Source organism: Rhinolophus sinicus, linkage group LG14 (assembly GCF_036562045.2).
Source record: "Rhinolophus sinicus isolate RSC01 linkage group LG14, ASM3656204v1, whole genome shotgun sequence".
Taxonomy (NCBI): domain Eukaryota; kingdom Metazoa; phylum Chordata; class Mammalia; order Chiroptera; family Rhinolophidae; genus Rhinolophus; species Rhinolophus sinicus.
In genome coordinates this window covers 54,853,404-54,872,061 of record NC_133763.1, presented here as the reverse complement: position 1 = coordinate 54,872,061, position 18,658 = coordinate 54,853,404, and the positions used below count along the sequence as shown (strand labels likewise).

Sequence of the window (18,658 nt, the reverse complement as noted above, 5' to 3'; positions counted from 1 at the left end):
AGCAATCTTTACATACTTTCCTTAAGGGAGTTTCCCAGCAATAGAAATGTACAGTCAAGTGGACATGCTTTTTAAAAACGCTAACATTTGTGTTCTCACTTTGGTCATAGGGTAGGAAACTTTGATTAGTAGATAAAAATGTGTGTTTCCACTTCCCTTTTTCTAATTCACTAATGCATCCTGCACTTTGAAAAGTAATTTCTCAGATGTGCTCCTTGGAGCTGGGGTGGCAGTGAACCGCTGCGAGAGCAAAACCCAACCTGTTATCCTAGAGAAAACCTTTCGTGTGGTCTCCGCCCTGGACAGGCCCGCTCTCCATGCTGCTGTGGGTGTCACTGCTGGCCCTGGGTGAGTAGAGGGACTGAACGCAGGCCCCGGGAGAGGGGTGGTGAAGACTCCCGGCTCTCCACGGTGGACCCGGCCCTTTCTTGGGCACTGCTCAGACACCCTCATCCTGCCTGGCTGAAGGAGGGGTCAGAGCTGGATTAAACCTTCAGCCAGACAGAGATGGGAACCCCAGTGAGCACAGCAGTTAGGGTTTATTCATTTCTTTCTACAACAAATAATACTTCATGAAATCCAGAAAATGTACTGTGTGTGCTGGTTTGTACTGTTGTTTCGTGGAAGACTGCGCTTTTCTCCCTGCAAAGGAGATGTGTTTATTCCATGGGTGACAAGCCATGACAGCTTCCAACATGCGAGATGCGTCCTGCACAGCAGTGACTGGTGATGAAGGACATGGGGGGAGAGGCGGGACCCAAGGGGAGAAAAGCCGAAGGCACACGGAATTCTCTCCCCTTCCCCAGGTTCACTGAAGTATAATTAACAACAAAAATGTATGCATTTAAGGTGTACAAGATGATGTCGTCATGTACGTATATTGTGAAATAATTGCCACAATCAAGCTAAGTAACATTTCTCTCCCTTCGCACAATTACCGTGTGTGTGTGTGTGTGTGTGTGTGTGTGTGTGTGTGTGGATTTCAAGTGTCCATTATTATTTAACTACGGCCACCACGCTGTGCGTTAGTAAGTCCCCAGGACTTACTCGTTTTATCACTGGAAGTTTCTTTTCTTTTACCAACTTCTCCCAGTTCCCTCACCCCCCACCCCTGGCGAACACCATTCATCTCTGCTCCTGTGAGTCCAGCGTTTTAGATTTCCCGGATAAGTGAGACCAGCAGTATTTGTTTTTCTGTGTCAGGCCCTTTTCCCTAAGTGTAGTGTCCTCCAGATTTACCCTGTTGTCCCAATGTCAGGATGTCCTTTCTCATGCCTGAGTAACGCTCCTGCATCGTGACACCACATCTCCATTATCCATTCATCGGTTGACAGGCACTTGGGATGTCCCCCTCCTGGCTATTGTGAATAGCGCTGCGACACACATGGGGTCTCCTCAGGATGCTGATTTCATTTCATTGGGATCTGTACCCAGAAAGGGAATTGCTGACTCATATGGTAGTTTTATTGTTAATTGTTTGAGGAACCTCCATCCTGTTTTCCACCATTGCTGTGTCATTTACATCCCCACCAGCAGTGCTCAGAGTTCCCTTTCTCCACATCCTCACCCACTCTTGCTATCTTTTGTCTTTTTGATAACAGCCATTCTGACAGGTATGAGGTGGCATCTCACTGTGGTTTGCATTTGCATTTCCCTGGTGTTTAGCGACTGTTGAGCACCTTTTCATGTACCTGTTGGCCATCTGTGTGTTTTCTATTGAGGATATCTATTTCTGTCCTTACCTGTTGTTTTAATCAGGTTGGTTGTTTTCTTGCTGTTGACTTGTTAGAGTTCCTTATAGATTTTAGATACTAACGCCTTCTCGTATATGTGGTTTGCAAATATTTTCTCCCATTTCGTAGGTTCCTTCTTCAAACTGCTGACTGTTTCCTTTGCTGTGCAGAAGCTTTTTGTTCAGATTCAGTCCCATTCGTTTATGTTTGTTTTTGTTGCCTGTGCTTTGGGGATCGTATCCAAAAACATGTGTCCTAGACCAATGCCAACAAGCTTCCCTGTGTTTTCTTCTAGTAGTTTTACAGTTGCAGGTTTTACATTTAAGTTATCAATCCCTTTTGAGTTGATTTTTGTACGTGGTGTCATATAAGGGTCCAATTTTATTTTTCTTCATGTGAATATTCAGCTTCCCCAAGACCATTTACGAAGGAAACTATCCTTTCCCCATTGTGTGTTCTTGGCACCCTTGTTGAATGAAGGTAGGTCGACTGTAAATGTATGGATTTATCTCTAGATTACCCATTCTATCCCCTCGGTTCATGCCTCTGTTTTTAGGCCGGTACCATCCTCCTAATGACTTGGGCTTTGAACTCAGGCAGTATGATGTCTCCAGTTTTGTTCTTGCTTAAGAATGCTTTTCAGGGTCTTTTGCGGCTCTATTTGAATTTTAGGATTGCTTCTTCCTGTTTCTGTGAAAAACGACATTGGCATTAATAAAGTTTACATTGGTTCTGTAGACCATTTTGTGTAATATGAACACTTTAACAATATTAATTCTTCCAAACCATGAACTCGGAATAGCTTTCTATTTATTTGTGTCTTCAACTCCTTTCAACAATGCTTCAGATTTTTCAGTTTAGAGACCGTTCGATTCCTACGGTAAATATATTTCTAAGTATTTTATTGTTTTTGATGCTGTTGTACGTGGGATTGTTTTCTTAATTTCTTTTCCAAATAGTTCATGGTTAGTGTACAGAAATGCAACTAATTTTTGTACATTGATTTTTGTATCCTGCAAATCTACTGAATTCACTTAGTAGTTCTAACAGTTTTTTTGGTGGAATCTTTAGGATTTTCTTTTATACAAGATCACATAATCTGCAAACAGAAATAATTTTACTTCTTCCATTCTGATTTGGATGTCTTTTCCTTCCTTCCTTCCTTCCTTCCTTCCTTCCTTCCTTCCTTCCTTCCTTCCTTTCTTTTTCTTTATTACTCTGGCTAGGACTCACAGTTGAGTAGAAGTTGCTAGAGTGAAACTCCTTGCCTTGTTCCTGATCTTAGAGGAAAAGCTTTCAGCTTTTTTTTCTCATCATTGAGTATGATGTTAGCTAGGGGCTTATCATATACAGCTTTACTTTGTTGAGATAATTTCCTTCTGTATCTAGTTTGACCAGAACATTTATTGTGAAAGTGTTGAATTTTGTCAAATGCTTTAATGCATCTATTGAGATGATTACAAGATTTTCACCTTGCGTTCTGTTGATGCAGTTTATCGCATTTAATGACTTGCTTACGTTAGGTCATCCTTTTATCCCAGGGATAAGTCCCACTTGAACAGGGTGTATGATCTTTTTAATATACTGTTGAATTTAGTTGGCTCGTACTTTGTTGAGGATTTTTGCATCTATGCTCACCAGGGATATTGGCCTGTAATTCTGTTTTCTTATACAGTACTTGCTTGGTTTTGGTACCAGGGTAATGCTGACCGTGCAAAGTGAGTTAGAAGTGTGCCCTCATCTTCATTTTTTGGAAGACGTTGAGAAGGGTTGGAGTTAATTGTTCTTTAAACGTTGGTAGGATTTACCAATGAAGTCATCTGGTCCTCAGCTTTTCTTTGTTAGAGGGTTTTTGATTAACGATTCAACCTCCTTACTAGTTATTGGTCTGTTCAGATTTTCTATTCATTATTCAGTCTTGGTAGGTTGTATATTTCTAGAACTTATCAATTTCTTCTAAGTTTTCCAATTTGTTGGTGTATAATGTTCATAGTAGTCTCTTCGATCGTTTATAGTTCTGTGGTATCAGCTGTAATGTCTCCTCTTTCGTTTCTCATTTTAGATGAGTCGTCTCTGTTTCTTAGTTTAGCTAAAGGTTTGCAATTTTGTTTGTCTTTCAAAAAAACAGATCTTAGTTTTGTTGATCTTTTTTATTGTTTTTTTATTCTCTATTTGTATTTTTCTGCTATCGTCTTTATTGTTTCTCTCTGCTAACTTTGCGTTTCTTTTTTTAATCCCTTGAGATGTAAAGTTAGGCTGTTTATTTGAGAGCTTTCTTTCTTTCTTTCTTTTTTTAAACATGGGCATTTATCATTATTAGTTTCCTTCTCAGAACTGTTCTTACTCTATCCTGTAAGTTTTAGTATGTTGTGTTTCCATTTTCATTTCTCTCAAGATATTTTCTGATTTCCCTTTTGAGTTCTTCTTTGACCCATTGGTTGCTCAGGGGTATGTTATGTAATTTCCATTTATTTGTGAATTTTCCAGTTTTCACCCAGTTATGGATTTCTAGTTTCATACGATTATAGTTGGAAAATATATTTGATATTATGTCTATCTTTTTAAATTTATTAAGACTTGTTTTGTGACCTAACATATAATCCATCCTGGAGAATGTTTCGTGTTCAGTTGAGAAGAATGTGTGTTCGGCTATGATAGGGTAGTGTTGCTGCATGTTTGTTAGGTGGACACATTAGATGTATAGACTGTTTGGTCTGTAGTGTTGTTCACATATGCTGTTTCCTTGATGATTTTCTGTCTGGGTGATATATCCATTGATGTCAATAGGTTATTAATGTCCCCTACTATTACTGTACGATTGTCGATCTCTCCTTTTATGTCATCAACATTTGCTTTATATATTTAGGTGCTCCTACGTTGGGTGTGTAAATGTTTACAGAGTTATATCTTCTTGTTGCATTGATCCCTTTATCATTATGTAATGTCCTTCTTTGTGTATTGTGACAGCCTTTGTTTTAAAGTCTGTTTTGTGTGATGTAAGTTTTGCTACTCCAGCTTTTTTATTGTTTCCATTTGCATGAAGTAATTTCTTCCATCCGTTAGCTTTCAGTCTTGGAGTGTGTTTTTTGACCTGAAGTGAGTCTCTTGTAGGCAACATATGTAAGGGTTTTATTTTATTCTCTGTTAAGCCACCCTATATCTTTTGACTGGAGCATTTAATCCATTTACATTGAAAGCAATTGTTGATAGATATGTAGTTAGTGACTTTTTCTTATTCATAGTTTTAATCTTTTTTTTCTTTTTTTCTCCTTCTTCTTGAAGAAGTCTCTTTGACATTTCTTGTAATACTGGTTTGGTGATTATGAATTCCTTCACCTTTTTCTTGTCTGGGAAGATCTTTATCTGTCCTTTGATTCTAAATGTTAGCCTCACTGGATAGAGTAATTTTGATTGTATGTCCTTGCTTTTCATCACTTTGAACATTTCATGCCCTTCTCTCTGGCCCACAAAGTTTCTGTTGAGAAATCAGCTGACAGTCTTATGGGAGCTCTCTTATAAGGGAACTAACTGCTTTTCTCTTGCTGCTTTTAAGATTCTCTCTTTGCCTTTAACCTTTGGCAATTTAATTATGATGCCTTACTGTGGACTTCTTTGGGTTCATCTTGTTTGGGCTCTCTGCACTTCCTGGGCTTGTATGTGTATTTTCTTTACCAGGTGAGGGAAGTTTTCTGTCATTATTTCTTCAACGAGGTTTTCAATCCTTTGCTCGCACTCTCCTCCTTCTAGTTCCCCTGTGATGCAAATGTTGGTACTCTTGCTATTGTCCCAGAGACCCCTTTAAACTATCCTCAAATTTTTAAAATTCTTTTTTCTTTTTGCTGTTCTGATTGTGTTTTCTGCTACTTTTCTTCCAAATCACTGATTCGATTGTCTGCTTTCATCTAATCTACTGTTGATTCCTTCCAGTGCATTCTTCATTTCTGACTGGTTCTTTTTTATGGTTTCTATTTCTTTGTGTGAGTTCTCACTGAGTTTGTCTATTCTTATCCTTAGTTCATTGAGCATCTTTACCAGCAGTGTTTTGAACTCTGTATCTGGTAGATCGCTTGTCTTTGTTTGTCCTTTTTCTGGAGTTTTGTCTTATTCTTTCATTTGGGACATGTTTTTTTATCTCCTCCCTGTATTTGGCTGCCTCCCTGTATTTGTTTCTATATATTAGGTGATCTGTTATGTCTCCCAGTCTTGGCAGGTGGCCTTAGGTGGTAAGTGTCCTGTGGGGCCCAGTGGGGTAATCTCCCTGATCGCCTGAGCCAAATACTCCAAGTGTGTCCTTTTTGTGGGTTCTGTGTGTCCTCCTGTCATAGTTGAGCCTCAATTGCTGTTGGCACATCAGTGGGAAGGATTGACCCTCCGGCTGACTGGCTGTGACTACAGTGGAGGAGCTGTTATGCAGGGGGTGACCCTCCAGAGCGGGATTCTCTTTGGTGGGGCTCTGGTGCCTGCCCAGTCCACCCTTTGGGTATGTTATTTGTGGAGCAAATTGGGTAGTGCTCTGGTGTGGTCTGAAGCTGGCCACAGGGTGTGTTGGTTCTGGGGCCTCTTGGGAGGGGCTCTGGTGCAGGCCCAGGTCAGCCACTGCCTGTGTCTGGCCCGTGGTTACCTGGTAGGCGCTACAAAGTGATCTGTGGTTGGTAGCTTCCTGTGCTGGGCTTGGAGGCTTCTGGGAAAGGCTATGCTGAGACCCGAAGCAGGCTGTCCTGGTGCTGGGCTTGGGGTCGCTTAGCAAGAGGGCCAGATGCTGCTTGTTTGGGGTTTGTGGACATTTGAGAGATTTTAGGAAAGTCTACAGTGCAGGCTGAGGCTTTCCACTTGTGAGGAACAGCTACTGAAAGAGGTTCGGACTGGTGTGTGAGTTGGGTAGGGCAGTGTCTCAGAATCACCAGGGTGTTTGAGTAGTGTTAGCTGGTTAATGGAGACTCAGCCCTGGTGCCCACTTGTGCCTGCAGGCTGGGTGGGGGTGGGCTCAACAAAGTGACAATGGCACCTGCACTTTATCCAGGAAAGAGCTGCCCCTACAGCCCTCACTCTGAGGTCAGGCAATTCAGCTCCTCCCCATATGTCCCTGGTGCTTTTTGAGCTGCTGTCCCTTCTCTGGAGCTCTGGGCGAGTGTTTGTGGGCAAGTGAGTCTGTACTCGGGCCCTTTAGGAGGATGCCCGGGTCTACAGCAGCCCTGTCTCACCCGGACTGAGTCCCTGCTGGTTCTCACAGCCTGATGTTGAGGGGACTCCTCTTCCTGGCGCTGGCGCTCTGGGTGGGGAACCCAGTGTGGGGCTGGGACCCCTCCCTCCTCCGGGGGGACCTCCACAGCCAAGGTAATTCTCCCAATACTCCTCCTCCTCTTTCTTCTTCTTCTTCTTCTTCTTCTTCTTCTTCTTCTTCTTGTAATTCTATTTTTTTACATATCCTTCCCAATTCTTAACCACCACACATGGGTGTGGGGCCGGCCTATTTCACATCTCCGCCCCTCCTACTCGCCTCAGTGTGGCTTCTTCTTTATACCCTTAGTTACAGGAGTTCTGCTCAGCTCGTCTTCAGGTGGTTCTCAAGGGTGCCGGTTCTATAGTTTAGTTGTAATTTTGATGTGGTCGTGGGAGGAGGCAAGCACAGCATTTGCCTACTCTGCCGTCTTGACTGGAAGTCTCTGCCTTCTAACCAGTCTCTCCACTCACATCTGGTCTCACTGATGTCTGCCGGCTGCCAGACAGCTCCATGCGTGTTCCAAATTCTAACCTTGTCACTCTCCTACTTGAAACTTTTCCATGGCTTCACATTGCATTTATAATATTAATAAAATCTGAGCTACTTACTGGGACTTGGGCCCTGCATGCCACTCTCACCTTATTTCCCCCACCACTGCCTGCCTTTCAGAACCCCCTTGGCTCCTGAACACCTTGAAATTGCTTCACTCCTGTGCCCTTTCTGCCTTGATTACCCTCCCCCAGTGTCTCCTACCACCCACAGACACACCCCTCTGCTTGGCCGACTCCTACGGTCTCACACACTTTTCTCAAGTGTAACTTCCTTCAGGTGCCTCTCATGACCCACCCACCCTCTTCACCACACACTTACACACGCATCCCCTGTGCACTGTGATGGGTAGACTTCTGCCCTCAGTGTAACCCGGTGTGTGTCATTATGTCACTTACTCCCTGTATTATAATTATAGTACTTTGTTTCATGTTTCTGATTCCTGCACCAATCAACCTCTTGCTGGCAGAAGCAATTTTGTATTCATTTTAGAGGACCAAGCACAATGCTTAGTATATAAATAGACATTTGATAAATGACTATTAAATTTTTTTAAATAGTTTTTTAAATAACAGAAATACTAAATGATTGGGGGAAAGCAGCTGTCACCTTTGAAAAGCCAAAGAATTCATGCTCTGTGCTCATCTCTGCCTCTTTATTTTTTTTGCAGCTTCTGTCAGTGGACAACTTGGTGAGTTCTCCTTGCCTTTTCACCTCATTGTCTCTGGATAAGAATGTCTCCCAAATAAATAGGAAACATTTGCTATAGCTGCCTGAGGACCCCTAATCTCTCTTGTTCTTCTTGGCGAGGCTGGAGGGGATATGAAAGTGGCACCTGATCTATGGGCGTAGCCATCCTCTGACCCTCCACGGAAGAAGTGGCAAATGCACAAGCAGCTCCCGGCCTTTGCTGGGCCTTCTGCTCATTTTTATTGCAAATTAAATTTACTTTTAGTTAACCATGCAAGACAGCTTCAACTTCATGGCAGAAGTGCAGGGTTTAGGGCAGGGTGTTCTCCAATCAGCAAGCTATAAACAGTCCTCCGAAAACACCACACTGTGGAGATAACAGCAGGCGTGTCACACTCTCTACAGTTTCAGGAGTAAAATCCTCTGGGAAATGTGTGGAGAGCAGAAGAACACCCAACAACTAGGCCTTAAGTGGAAAAAGAAAAGAAAAACACAGAAAAGGCAAAAACTGGAGAAGAAGCCACATCATCTGTCTCGTACATTTTCTTAGCTCTTTCTTACTGTCTTTGCTGCAGTCACAGTGTCTTGGACCTGTGAGGGCCCTTGAAAAGCAAGAACCTCGCTGCAGCCTCGCCCCTTGGCCCAGAGCAGCTGCCACGGCTGCGTCCTAGTCTAGGTCCCCTCTGGAGCCCAGAGAACGACTTGTCTATTCCTTACTCTGCCACAGCTTCCTATGGTGGGATTTTTCTGGGCATTTTCTGGGTATTATCTATTCAATGAAGGTGTCAGGCGAGCTTTTCTCTGAGCTGAAATCTTAACATGATTTGTCCTGTTAGGAAAGTGTACAATGTGATTTCAGCAATTCCTAGGGAAGTTTTCAGGAGTTTTTGAACATGGTGAAGTGGCAGGGGCAGGGGTGACTGTCTCTAAGATCCGCTTCTGGAGCCGGTGAGCCAGCCATTTTCCCCATTGACACCTGGCAGGGAATCCTGATGGCAGTTCCCTCTTTAAGTCATTTTGCTCATTAGCGTCCCTTAAGCAATCATTCTCCACTGGAGAGGCGAACGCTGGGACTGACATGCAGCCTTGAGAGATCCGTGACCTTCCCAGGGGTGTTTCTTAGGGATTCTCCAAAGCCAGTCCCTCTAGTCTGCGCCTCAGAATCCACTGGAGTGGGAACTGCAGGTAACTCCACCTCAGACTCTTTTTCTCTTTTCTCCTCAGCAACTGCCCCCAAACCTGTGATTTCCCTCCAACCTCCATGGACCACTACCTTCCAAGGAGAGAGTGTGCTTCTGACTTGTAATGGATTTCCCATCAACTCACCACGGGAAACAACATGGTTCTATCAGAACCAAGGGAGCCAAACATCCAGCGTGACCCCAGGAAACACCCGTGTGGTTCAGGAGACTGGAAAGTACCAATGCCAGCACAATGGCTCATCTCTAAGTGACTCTGTGCACTTGATCTTTTCTTCAGGTGAGAAAAAAGGGAAAGAAATAAAAACTGTAGAATTCACAGAGTTACCCGGGAACTGCCCTCTAGTCCCTGAATCAAAATGTATAGCAATAGGACCCTGGAATTTGTATTTTTTACAAGCTGCTTGGTAACGGGAAATTTGAGAAGCAGTTTATGTGAATGGTTCCTGAATCTATGTATAGTTTTAAGCCAATAAAATTTACTTGGAATAAAGAGCATAATAAGGATTGTTCATATTTATAGATAGATGAGAGAGGGGGTTAGAGACAGAGAGGGAGAGGGAGAGAGAGAGAAAGAGAAGAAGATTTCCTTTTTGTCCTAAAACCACCTGTTTTGGATATGAAGCAGTAGCTTTCTGGTAATAATGTTCTTTAATTTAGCGAAAGAGAAAGCTGCATAGGGCAAGAAGCAAAGAAAATGCTTACTCTCTTGGACCTGACAATTCCCCTCTTAAGAATTTACCTACTGAAGCAGTCTTAGATATACCTGCCCAGAGTTGAAAGACCTTAAATGTTCTAGGCAAGAAAACTCACTAAATAAATTACATTTCTGCTATTGAAAGAAAACTGTGGGTATTGAAAACCAGGTCCAGTAATGATACTGATAACATAGAAAAGTTCTCACAGCATACTAAAGGAAAGCAAGTTATCAAATAGAGAAATACTATTCCAGTTTCATGAAAAAAAAAAAAAAAAGAAAAGAAAAGAGCACAAACTCTCACATGCAGGCACAGGGAAAAGAGAACTGAAACAAACGTGTGCCACAACCTGGGTGGTGAGCTGATAGGCGGTTTTGGTGTGTATTTCTGCTTTCCAAATTTTCTCAAGGCATTATGTATTCACTTGCCAATCAGAAAGAAAGAAAACGACAAGTACTTTAAGTCCTCTTCCCCAGCCCCCATGCCTATAAAACCTACGTGGGATAATGTTGAGAAGAAGGGAAACAGTGGGATGAAACAAACGGCGGCCTGTGTTTCCTGCAGCTCCCCTCATCCTCCAGGCTCCACTTTCCGTGTTTGAAGGAGACACCATGGTTCTGCGATGCCTCGGAAGGCCGGGATCAGCCCTGAAAAACACCACCATGTACAAGAACCAGGAGGCCCAGGCGCCCCTCCGTGACGGCTCCGACTTCCGCGTTCATGGGGCACTGCTAAGGGACAACGGCCAGTACCACTGCAAGGCGGATAAGGAAAGTTGTTGTTCTGTTGTGTCAAACACAGTGGAAATCCAAGTGCAAGGTAAAGCCCGCGTGATTTCCAAAACAGGTTCCTCACAAGGGTCCCTGCAGTTGGGCCCAGGCAGGGTGTGGCGGGTCCCCCACGACCTTGGGCGCGGTTCTGCCAGGGACACGGGGCAAAGTGGTACCAGGTCTGTCCTGCCTGGGCAGGTCCACTCGCGGTGTGGAGGGTGAATTCCGTTTTCCTCCAGAGCAGTCCCAGCCTCACTTCTCTGGGGACTGTTGTGATCCTTCTCTCTAGAGCTGTTTCGCCATCCTCGGCTGACAGCCAGCCCCTCCCAGCCCACCGAGGGGAGCCCAGTGAACCTGACCTGTGAGACCCAGCTCCCTCTGCAGAGGTCAGATGTCCAGCTCCAGTTCTGCTTCTTCAGAGAACGCCAGGCCCTGGGGTCAGGCTGCAGCAGCTTCCCGGAGCTCCAGATCCCGGCCATGTGGCGTGAAGACACAGGGTCTTACTGGTGCCAGGCTCAGACGGTGACTCTCAGTGTCACGAAGAAAAGCCCGAGTTCCCACATACATGTGCGGAGTGAGTGTCTGGGGGCTCTGAGATCTTCCAGGACTGGGCTGGGCAGAGCGGGCAATGCCTCTCCTTATATGTGGGAACGGAGCTGTCGGAGGGGACGAACCCCAACTCTGTGGGCATCTTAGGTGAACTTAGAGCCAAGAAAGTCCACAAGAGAGGGACAGGTGCGTTTTCTCTTTCAGTGCCATAGGATGCAGCCCTTTCCTTTCCCTCTAAAGTCTCCCTTCCGCGATAACACGCCCTCCTGCTGGGCCCGTGGGCATAAGCTGAGGGGCTGGGTGAGCTCTGCTCCGCCCGATGGGCAGATTCCAGCATGCTGGCTGCCTGCAGCAGAGCCCTTAAGAACAAGAAAACCAAAGGAAAACGTTTGGAGAATAAACCATCCCGACTTGCTGGCCCTGGGGTGGCGTTGTGCCCACTGTTGCTTTTCCCCACATCTCAGCATGACCAGCACCCAGTCACCAAAAGCCTCCTCTGGTTAATTTTGACCCGTGTCATGGGAAACCTATTTGAGCGTTAGGAATGGACGCATAGTCTGTGGTACATGCTTTCCCCAGTGAGGGCGGAGTGAAAGGGTGGCATTATCTACAAACTCACTGCCCTCCCTGGGCGAAAAAGAGAACGGGTTCTATGATTGTTTCTTCTAAACTGCCTAGAATGCATTATTAACCTTCTGTGCTTGTCACAGGTAACGTGTGTTTCTTAGGTCACCAGTTTAAGAAGGGACAGTTTAGAGAAGGTGGGGAGGGAGTTATCCCATGGTTGCAACTCAGTAATTTCTAGCACAGGACACCCCCCCCCCAGAATAACTAGTGGAACCCCAACTTCAGGCCCAACTCCCTGTCTGCTTAGGTAGCTTCCCTTTTTCTTCAAGACCCCCAGGATGGCTCCCACAGGCTCGGCCTCAAACAATCGTCACTGTGCAAAACCATGCCCACCTGGGCTCTGGAACACTCATTGCATATTTTCCCACTGTCCTGGGTCTGCCTCCTCTGACTGTCTAACTGACAGGCTAGAGGGGACAGACGTAAGTGCCTGCTCCGGGGCAAGCTTATTGTAATGCCAGTGAGTGGTTTTGGGTGGGCCCTGCAGCGCCCGCAGCTCCGGGTAGAGCAGCTCACATGCCAAGTCTCCCTGGCCCCTTCACCACCTCTGCCACTTCCCCCAAGCGATGCCCCTGCTGGGCACTGAGTGGTGCCCAGAATGACTGGCCCATGCTGTGCCAGGGGGTGGGCAGGACACAAGGGGAAGAGGGGCAGGGTCACCTCTGTCTCTTGTACCAGGGGTTTCCACAGATCGCTAGGGAGCAGAAGGTGTCCTGAGCTGTGGAGGGCCCAGTCTGTCCACCATCCCCCTCTTCCCATGGAACAGGCCAATCCCACTACCTGTGCTCAGCTGACTCAGCCCCACGCGTCCTGTGACCCTTCTCCAGCCATTAGCCCCCCACTGCCAACAGCTCCATGTGTCATTTTCATTCATTCAGGAGCTGTTCCCAGCGTCCAAATACACACTCGCCCACCCCAGGGGTCAGTGTTTGAAGGTCAGGAGCTGGTCCTCGTCTGCTCAGTACGTGGAGTCCCAGGGCCCATCAGTGTCTCCTGGTACAGAAGACCCAAACTGCGCATAGCAACAGAAATTACACTTTCCCGGGATGCAGAATTCAGGATCTCCACGGTAAAAAGCAGTTATGCTGGCAAGTATTACTGTGTAGCCAACTCCATTCACAGCACGGAAGTCACCATCAATATCAGAGGTGCGTCTGTCAGATACCATCTGAGGGAGGGGTTACCGAGCTCAGGGAAGACTGCGAGGGACAGGGTGGGGACGGAGGACGGGGTCCTGGGAGAGGACGTGAGTCTGGAAAGAAGAAAGGTCAGAGGCAGAGCCCTGAGGTCAACCCAGTTAAGGGGGCAATAGAGCAGGAGCTGACAAGAAGACTTAGGACGATGGGTAGTGAGAGGTAAGAAGGCAGCGTGAAGGGACAAGGGAGAGGCATGGGTCTGGTGGCAGCAAAATAAGGGGTTCTTCCCTGAGAGTTTTATTTCCTCTGCAAAATGCGAGTGAGTCACCTGAAAGGGGAGACAGCAGAGGACTGAGATCAGCTCAGAAATAGGAAAAAAAAAAAAAAGCAAGACCAGCGTGGGGGACGGGAGTGAGCTGGTGAGAACAGGCCTAGAGGCTGCCGGCCTCCCGGTGCAGGTGAGACTGGACATGACACTGACCACCTATGGGAAGTGGCAGAAGCAACTGCTGACCGGTTTTTTCTCTCCCTCAGTTCCCGTGTCTCGTCCTCTCCTGACCCGCATACCTCGTGGGTACTGGGCTTCTGAGGGAGATGAGATGACACTTCGCTGTGAGGCCCAAAGAGGTTCACTCCCGATCCTGTATCAGTTTTTTCATGAAGATGCGTTGCTCAAGGAGATAGAAGCCACTTCGTGGAGAGCAAGTTCCTTCCGCTTTCGTCTGACTGAGGAGCATTCTGGGAGCTACTACTGCACAGCCGACAATGGCCTGGGCCCCCAGCGCAGTGAGGCCGTGACCCTCTCGGTCCATGGTAAGACGAGGGCTGCCAGTCCGCCAGCCCTGCCGCCTCACCAGCCCCTCCAGAAATGTGCTCCACCTTCCAGTTTCCTCCTCTTCTTCCTCCTGGGGCCAACCTAGAGTCCTCCCCTGCTTCCTGGCTCAGGACTCGGCGGTCGGCCCTCGTGAGCTTCCTTCCTGTGCAGCGCAGGTGCCATCCCGTCCTTGCCAGCTGCGCAGCTGCTTTCTGTCCCCTGACCCCCAGCCTGTCAGGAGCTAACTGCTTTGTCTGTCTCTCCACTTGCCCTGTGAACCCCCACATGCCTGATTTTCATTCATTCAGTTGTTCTCAGTGGCCACGCATCAGTCCCCAGGGCCACAGAGGTGTCTCTTGACCCTTCACTCTCAGACGTTGACCATGAACAGGTTAGAAAACCACGTGAGGTACAAAGGCAGATGGCAGTTGCCGAGTTACTCCGAAGAGGTCCCTCTTGAGTGAGCACTTCTCGAGCTGGTCAGGCAGTGGTGTGAGGGAGGCCCGGGGTGGGGCTGCAGCAGGTAAGGGGTAACACATTGGTGGAGGTGACCTCACCCCCGCTGGCTTGGTGTCCTGCCTGGAAGGCCCCCGAGGTCGTTGTTGTCGCCTAGACAGGAAGTTAAAACGTTTCTGTTGAGCGTTGAATCTCAGCTCTGGGCTGTCCATGGGCAAAGCCCAGGCCCAGTTCTCGGGAGACAGCTTGAGCCGGTTGTCCTGGCTGGTCCTGGAAGCGGCCTCGGTTTCCTCTTCTGTAAACAGAACCAGGCTGGGGCCTAGCCAGAATCCACCCCCTCCCACAATAGTTGTGCAATAGGTTATAAAGAAAGGGATGGGGTCCCTGGAGTGAGAGGACAAGTGAAAGAGACGGAGAAGCTGTGCAGCTGACGTCCGGAGGAAATTGGAGCGGCGACAGCACTATGAAATGCCGTCAGAGAGGTGTAAATCCTACTCATTCGTTCACCCCGTCAGTGGTTACAGTATGTGTGCTGCACCCCAGATAGTACTGACACCTAAGCACAGGGTGACGGCTAAGGGACACCAGACTAGAGCAGCGGACCCCATGCACACAGTTCCTGGGGCCTAAGAGCCACTGTGGATGGTCAGGAGGGCCCACACCACTCGGGACAGAAGAGCCTGGGGGCTGTGGGGGCAAATGGGACAGAGCCCCAGTCAGAGTTGGGAGATGCAAGCCAACTTCTCACGAGAGCTCTCGGTGTAACTTGAGTCGTCAGGATGACTGGGGACCTTTCCGGAAAAAGAGGGGAAAGGTGGGAAGAGGAAGAAAGAGGCTGTGTCCCTGATAGAGGCACATGCTAAAAAACTGGTGAGGGAAGGAGAGAAAGTTCAAGGAACTGGGAGGAGGTCTGTTGTGTTGACCGCATCGTCCAGTGAAATGGGCAGAAGGGGCGGGGCCAGCTGGGGCAGGGGGCGGGGCCAGGTCACCAGGCCTTAGAAGCCACGGTAAGGGCTTGGGCTTTATTCTACAGGGTAACCTGGACTCTGTGAAGGGTTTTAATATTGGGGACAAGACTCCAGCGGCACAGTGAAGAAGGGATGTTAGAAGAGCCAATCTGGGGCGCTGCCAAGAATAGAGGGGAGGGCCCTAGAAGACAGAACCCCAAAGCCAGCCCCCAATCCTGAGAAGGGACTGTGGCTGGGGAGAGTATGTTCCTTAGAAACCTAGGGAAGAGATGGCTTTAGGCAAAAACTAAGGGGCAGTTAAATAAAGCAGAGTTGAGAGATGGCAAAAGATAAGCCCTGAGTCACACCCCTGCTCTAGCCACAAAGCCAGAATACCTGGGTGTGACTCCCGCCTCCTCTTGCTACTTTGTGCTCTTTTACTGTCATCTGTAAAATAGGAACCATAATAGGACCTGCCCCGTGGATGGTTTTGGTCATTAAATTCGTGTCTGCGTACATTGTTTGCAGATTATATGTGACAAACGCATACACACCAGACCCAGAGTCAAAAGGGGCGAGACATTCAGTGCAGACAGGGCGCGTTTGTTTTGTCCTGTTGTTTTTCTAACATGGAGAGGAGTAAACCACCTAAATAGTGTTTGGAAGAAGCCAGTAGAGGCAGCAAATTTACATCCAGAACAGAGGCAGGTGAGCTCAGAGTCAGGAAAAGAGGGGACCCTTCTTGGTTGGGCGGAGGGTCAACTGTTCCAGGGTCACCGGCAGAGGGGAGGGGCAGGGGGCTGGTGTAAGGAAGGGCGCCGCCTGGTGGCAGCAAACTGAAGGGCTTCTCCGCTGAGAGTAGAGTCACTTCCTCTGGCACAAGGAGGTGAGGGACCTACAAGGAAGACAGAGGAGGAGGAGGACGGGCTGGGGCCTAGGGGTCAGATGGGTAAAGAAAAGACTGAAATGGCCAGCGGGGGCGGGGGGGACGGGAGTGAGCTGGTGAGAACAGGCCTAGAGGCTGCCGGCCTCCCGGTAGAGGTGAGACTGGACATGACACTGACCACCTATGGGAAGTGGCAGAAGCAACTGCTGACCGGTTTTTTCTCTCCCTCAGTTCCCGTGTCTCGTCCTGTCCTGACCTTCACGCCTCCTGCGTCCCGGGCTCCAGAGGGAGATGTGGTGACACTTCGCTGTGAGGCTCAAAGAGGTTCACTCCCAATCCAATTTCGATTTTTTCGTGAATATGCGTTGCTCAAGGAGATAGAAGCCACTTCGTGGAGAGCAAGTTCCTTCCGCTTTCGTCTGACTGAGGAGCAGTCTGGGAGCTACTACTGCACAGCCAGCAATGGCCTGGGCCCCCAGCGCAGTGCGGCCGTGACCCTCTCGGTCCATGGTAAGACGAGGGCTGCCAGTCCGCCAGCCCTGCCGCCTCACCAGCCCCTCCAGAAATGCGCTCCACCTTCCAGTTTCCTCCTCTTCTTCCTCCTGGGGCCAACCTAGAGTCCTCCCCTGCTTCCTGGCTCAGGACTCGGCGGTCGGCCCTCGTGAGCTTCCTTCCTGTGCAGCACAGGTGCCATTGCGCCCTTGCCAGCTGCGCAGCAGCTTTCTGTCCCCTGACCCCCAGCCTGTCAGGAGCTAACTGCTTTGTCTGTCTCTCCACTTGCTCTGTGAACCCCCGGATGCCTGATTTTCATTCATGCAGTTGTTCTCAGTGGCCACGCATCAGTCCCCAGGGCCACAGAGGTGTCTCTTGACCCTTCACTCTCAGACGTTGACCATGAACAGGTTAGAAAACCACGTGAGGTACAAAGGCAGATGGCAGTTGCCGAGTTACTCCGAAGAGGTCCCTCTTGAGTGAGCACTTCTCAAGCTGGTCAGGCAGTGGTGTGAGGGAGGCCCGGGGTGGGGCTGCAGCAGGTAAGGGGTAACACATTGGTGGAGGTGACCTCACCCCCGCTGGCTTGGTGTCCTGCCTGGAAGGCCCCCGAGGTCGTTGTTGTCGCCTAGACAGGAAGTTAAATCGTTTCTGTTGAGCGTTGAATCTCAGCTCTGGGCTGTCCATGGGCAAAGCCCAGGCCCAGTTCTCGGGAGACAGCTTGAGTCGGTTGTCCTGGCTGGTCCTGGCCTCGGTTTCCTCTTCTGTAAACAGAACCAGGCTGGGGCCTAGCCAGAATCCACCCCCTCCCACAATAGTTGTGCAATAGGTTATAAAGAAAGGGATGGGGTCCCTGGAGTGAGAGGACAAGTGAAAGAGACGGAGAAGCTGTGCAGCTGACGTCCGGAGGAAATTGGAGCGGCGACAGCACTATGAAATGCCGTCAGAGAGGTGTAAATCCTACTCATTCGTTCACCCCATCAGTGGTTACAGTATGTGTGCTGCACCCCAGATAGTACTGACACCTAAGCACAGGGTGACAGCTAAGGGACACCAGGCTAGAGCAGCGGGCCCCATGCACACAGTTCCTGGGGCCTAAGAGCCGCTGTAGATGGTCAGGAGGGCCCACACCACTCGGGACAGAAGAGCCTGGGGGCTGGGGGGGTAAATGGGGAAGGAAAAGACTGAAATGGCCCCATTGGGGACAGGAGTGAGCTGGTGAGAACAGCCCTGGAGGCTGCCGGCCTCCTGGTGCAGGTGAGACTGGACATAACACTGACCACCTACAGGAAGTGGCAGAAGCAACTGCTGACCGTTTTTTTCTCTCCCTCAGTTCCCGTGTCTCATCCTGTCCTTACCCTCAGGCCTCCTGGGGCCCAGGCTTCTGTGGGAGATGAGATGACACTTCACTGTGAGGGGCACAGAGGTTCACTCCCGATCCGGTATCAGTTTTTTCATGAAGATGCGTTGCTCAAGGAAATAAAAGCCACTTCATGGAGAGAAAGTTACTTCCGCTTTCGTCTGACTGAGGAGCATTCTGGGAGCTACTACTGCACAGCCAACAATGGCCTGGGCCCCCAGCGCAGTGCGGCCGTGACCCTCTCTGTCATCGGTAAGTCCTGGTTTCCTGCCAGTCACCCACCCTTGACTCAAACCCCACTCACAGAAGCCCCTTCAGAAGTCTGCATGCTCCTTCCCATTTTCTAGCCCAGTGAGCCTGGTGTCCCTCTTGGCTCCCTGCTCCCAGAACCCTTTCTCTGTGGGCCTCAGCCCTCACCCAGCACTAGCTCAGCAGACCCCTCCAACCCATGCCGAGCTTTTACCAAATGAATGCATTTTCTCAGATTACCTCTCCTGTTCTGTGAGTTCAGTGCCCAAGCCAGTTTCTCTT

General features: G+C 48.5%; 1 protein-coding gene across 8 annotated transcripts in view; it reads left to right on the top strand.

Moving 5' to 3' along the window:
• The window catches only part of FCRL5 (Fc receptor like 5), a 66,635-nt gene that overhangs the window by 5,181 nt on the left and 42,796 nt on the right, over nt 1–18,658 (top strand). For 2 of the 8 annotated variants that reach the window (XM_074318523.1, XM_074318522.1), the window contains exons 1-9: nt 6,720–7,067; nt 8,174–8,194; nt 9,418–9,672; nt 10,655–10,909; nt 11,150–11,434; nt 12,915–13,184; nt 13,707–13,985; nt 16,507–16,785; nt 18,101–18,379. In XM_074318523.1, the coding sequence (XP_074174624.1) occupies nt 6,968–7,067; nt 8,174–8,194; nt 9,418–9,672; nt 10,655–10,909; nt 11,150–11,434; nt 12,915–13,184; nt 13,707–13,985; nt 16,507–16,785; nt 18,101–18,379 (2,023 nt within the window). In that variant the 5' untranslated portion in view covers nt 6,720–6,967. Of the gene's footprint in view, nt 1–10; nt 112–195; nt 349–6,715; nt 7,068–8,173; nt 8,195–9,417; nt 9,673–10,654; nt 10,910–11,149; nt 11,435–12,914; nt 13,185–13,706; nt 13,986–16,506; nt 16,786–18,100; nt 18,380–18,658 lie in introns of those variants that run through there. The other 6 variants (XR_012491587.1, XM_074318518.1, XM_074318521.1 and 3 more) reach the window with 5 other exon arrangements.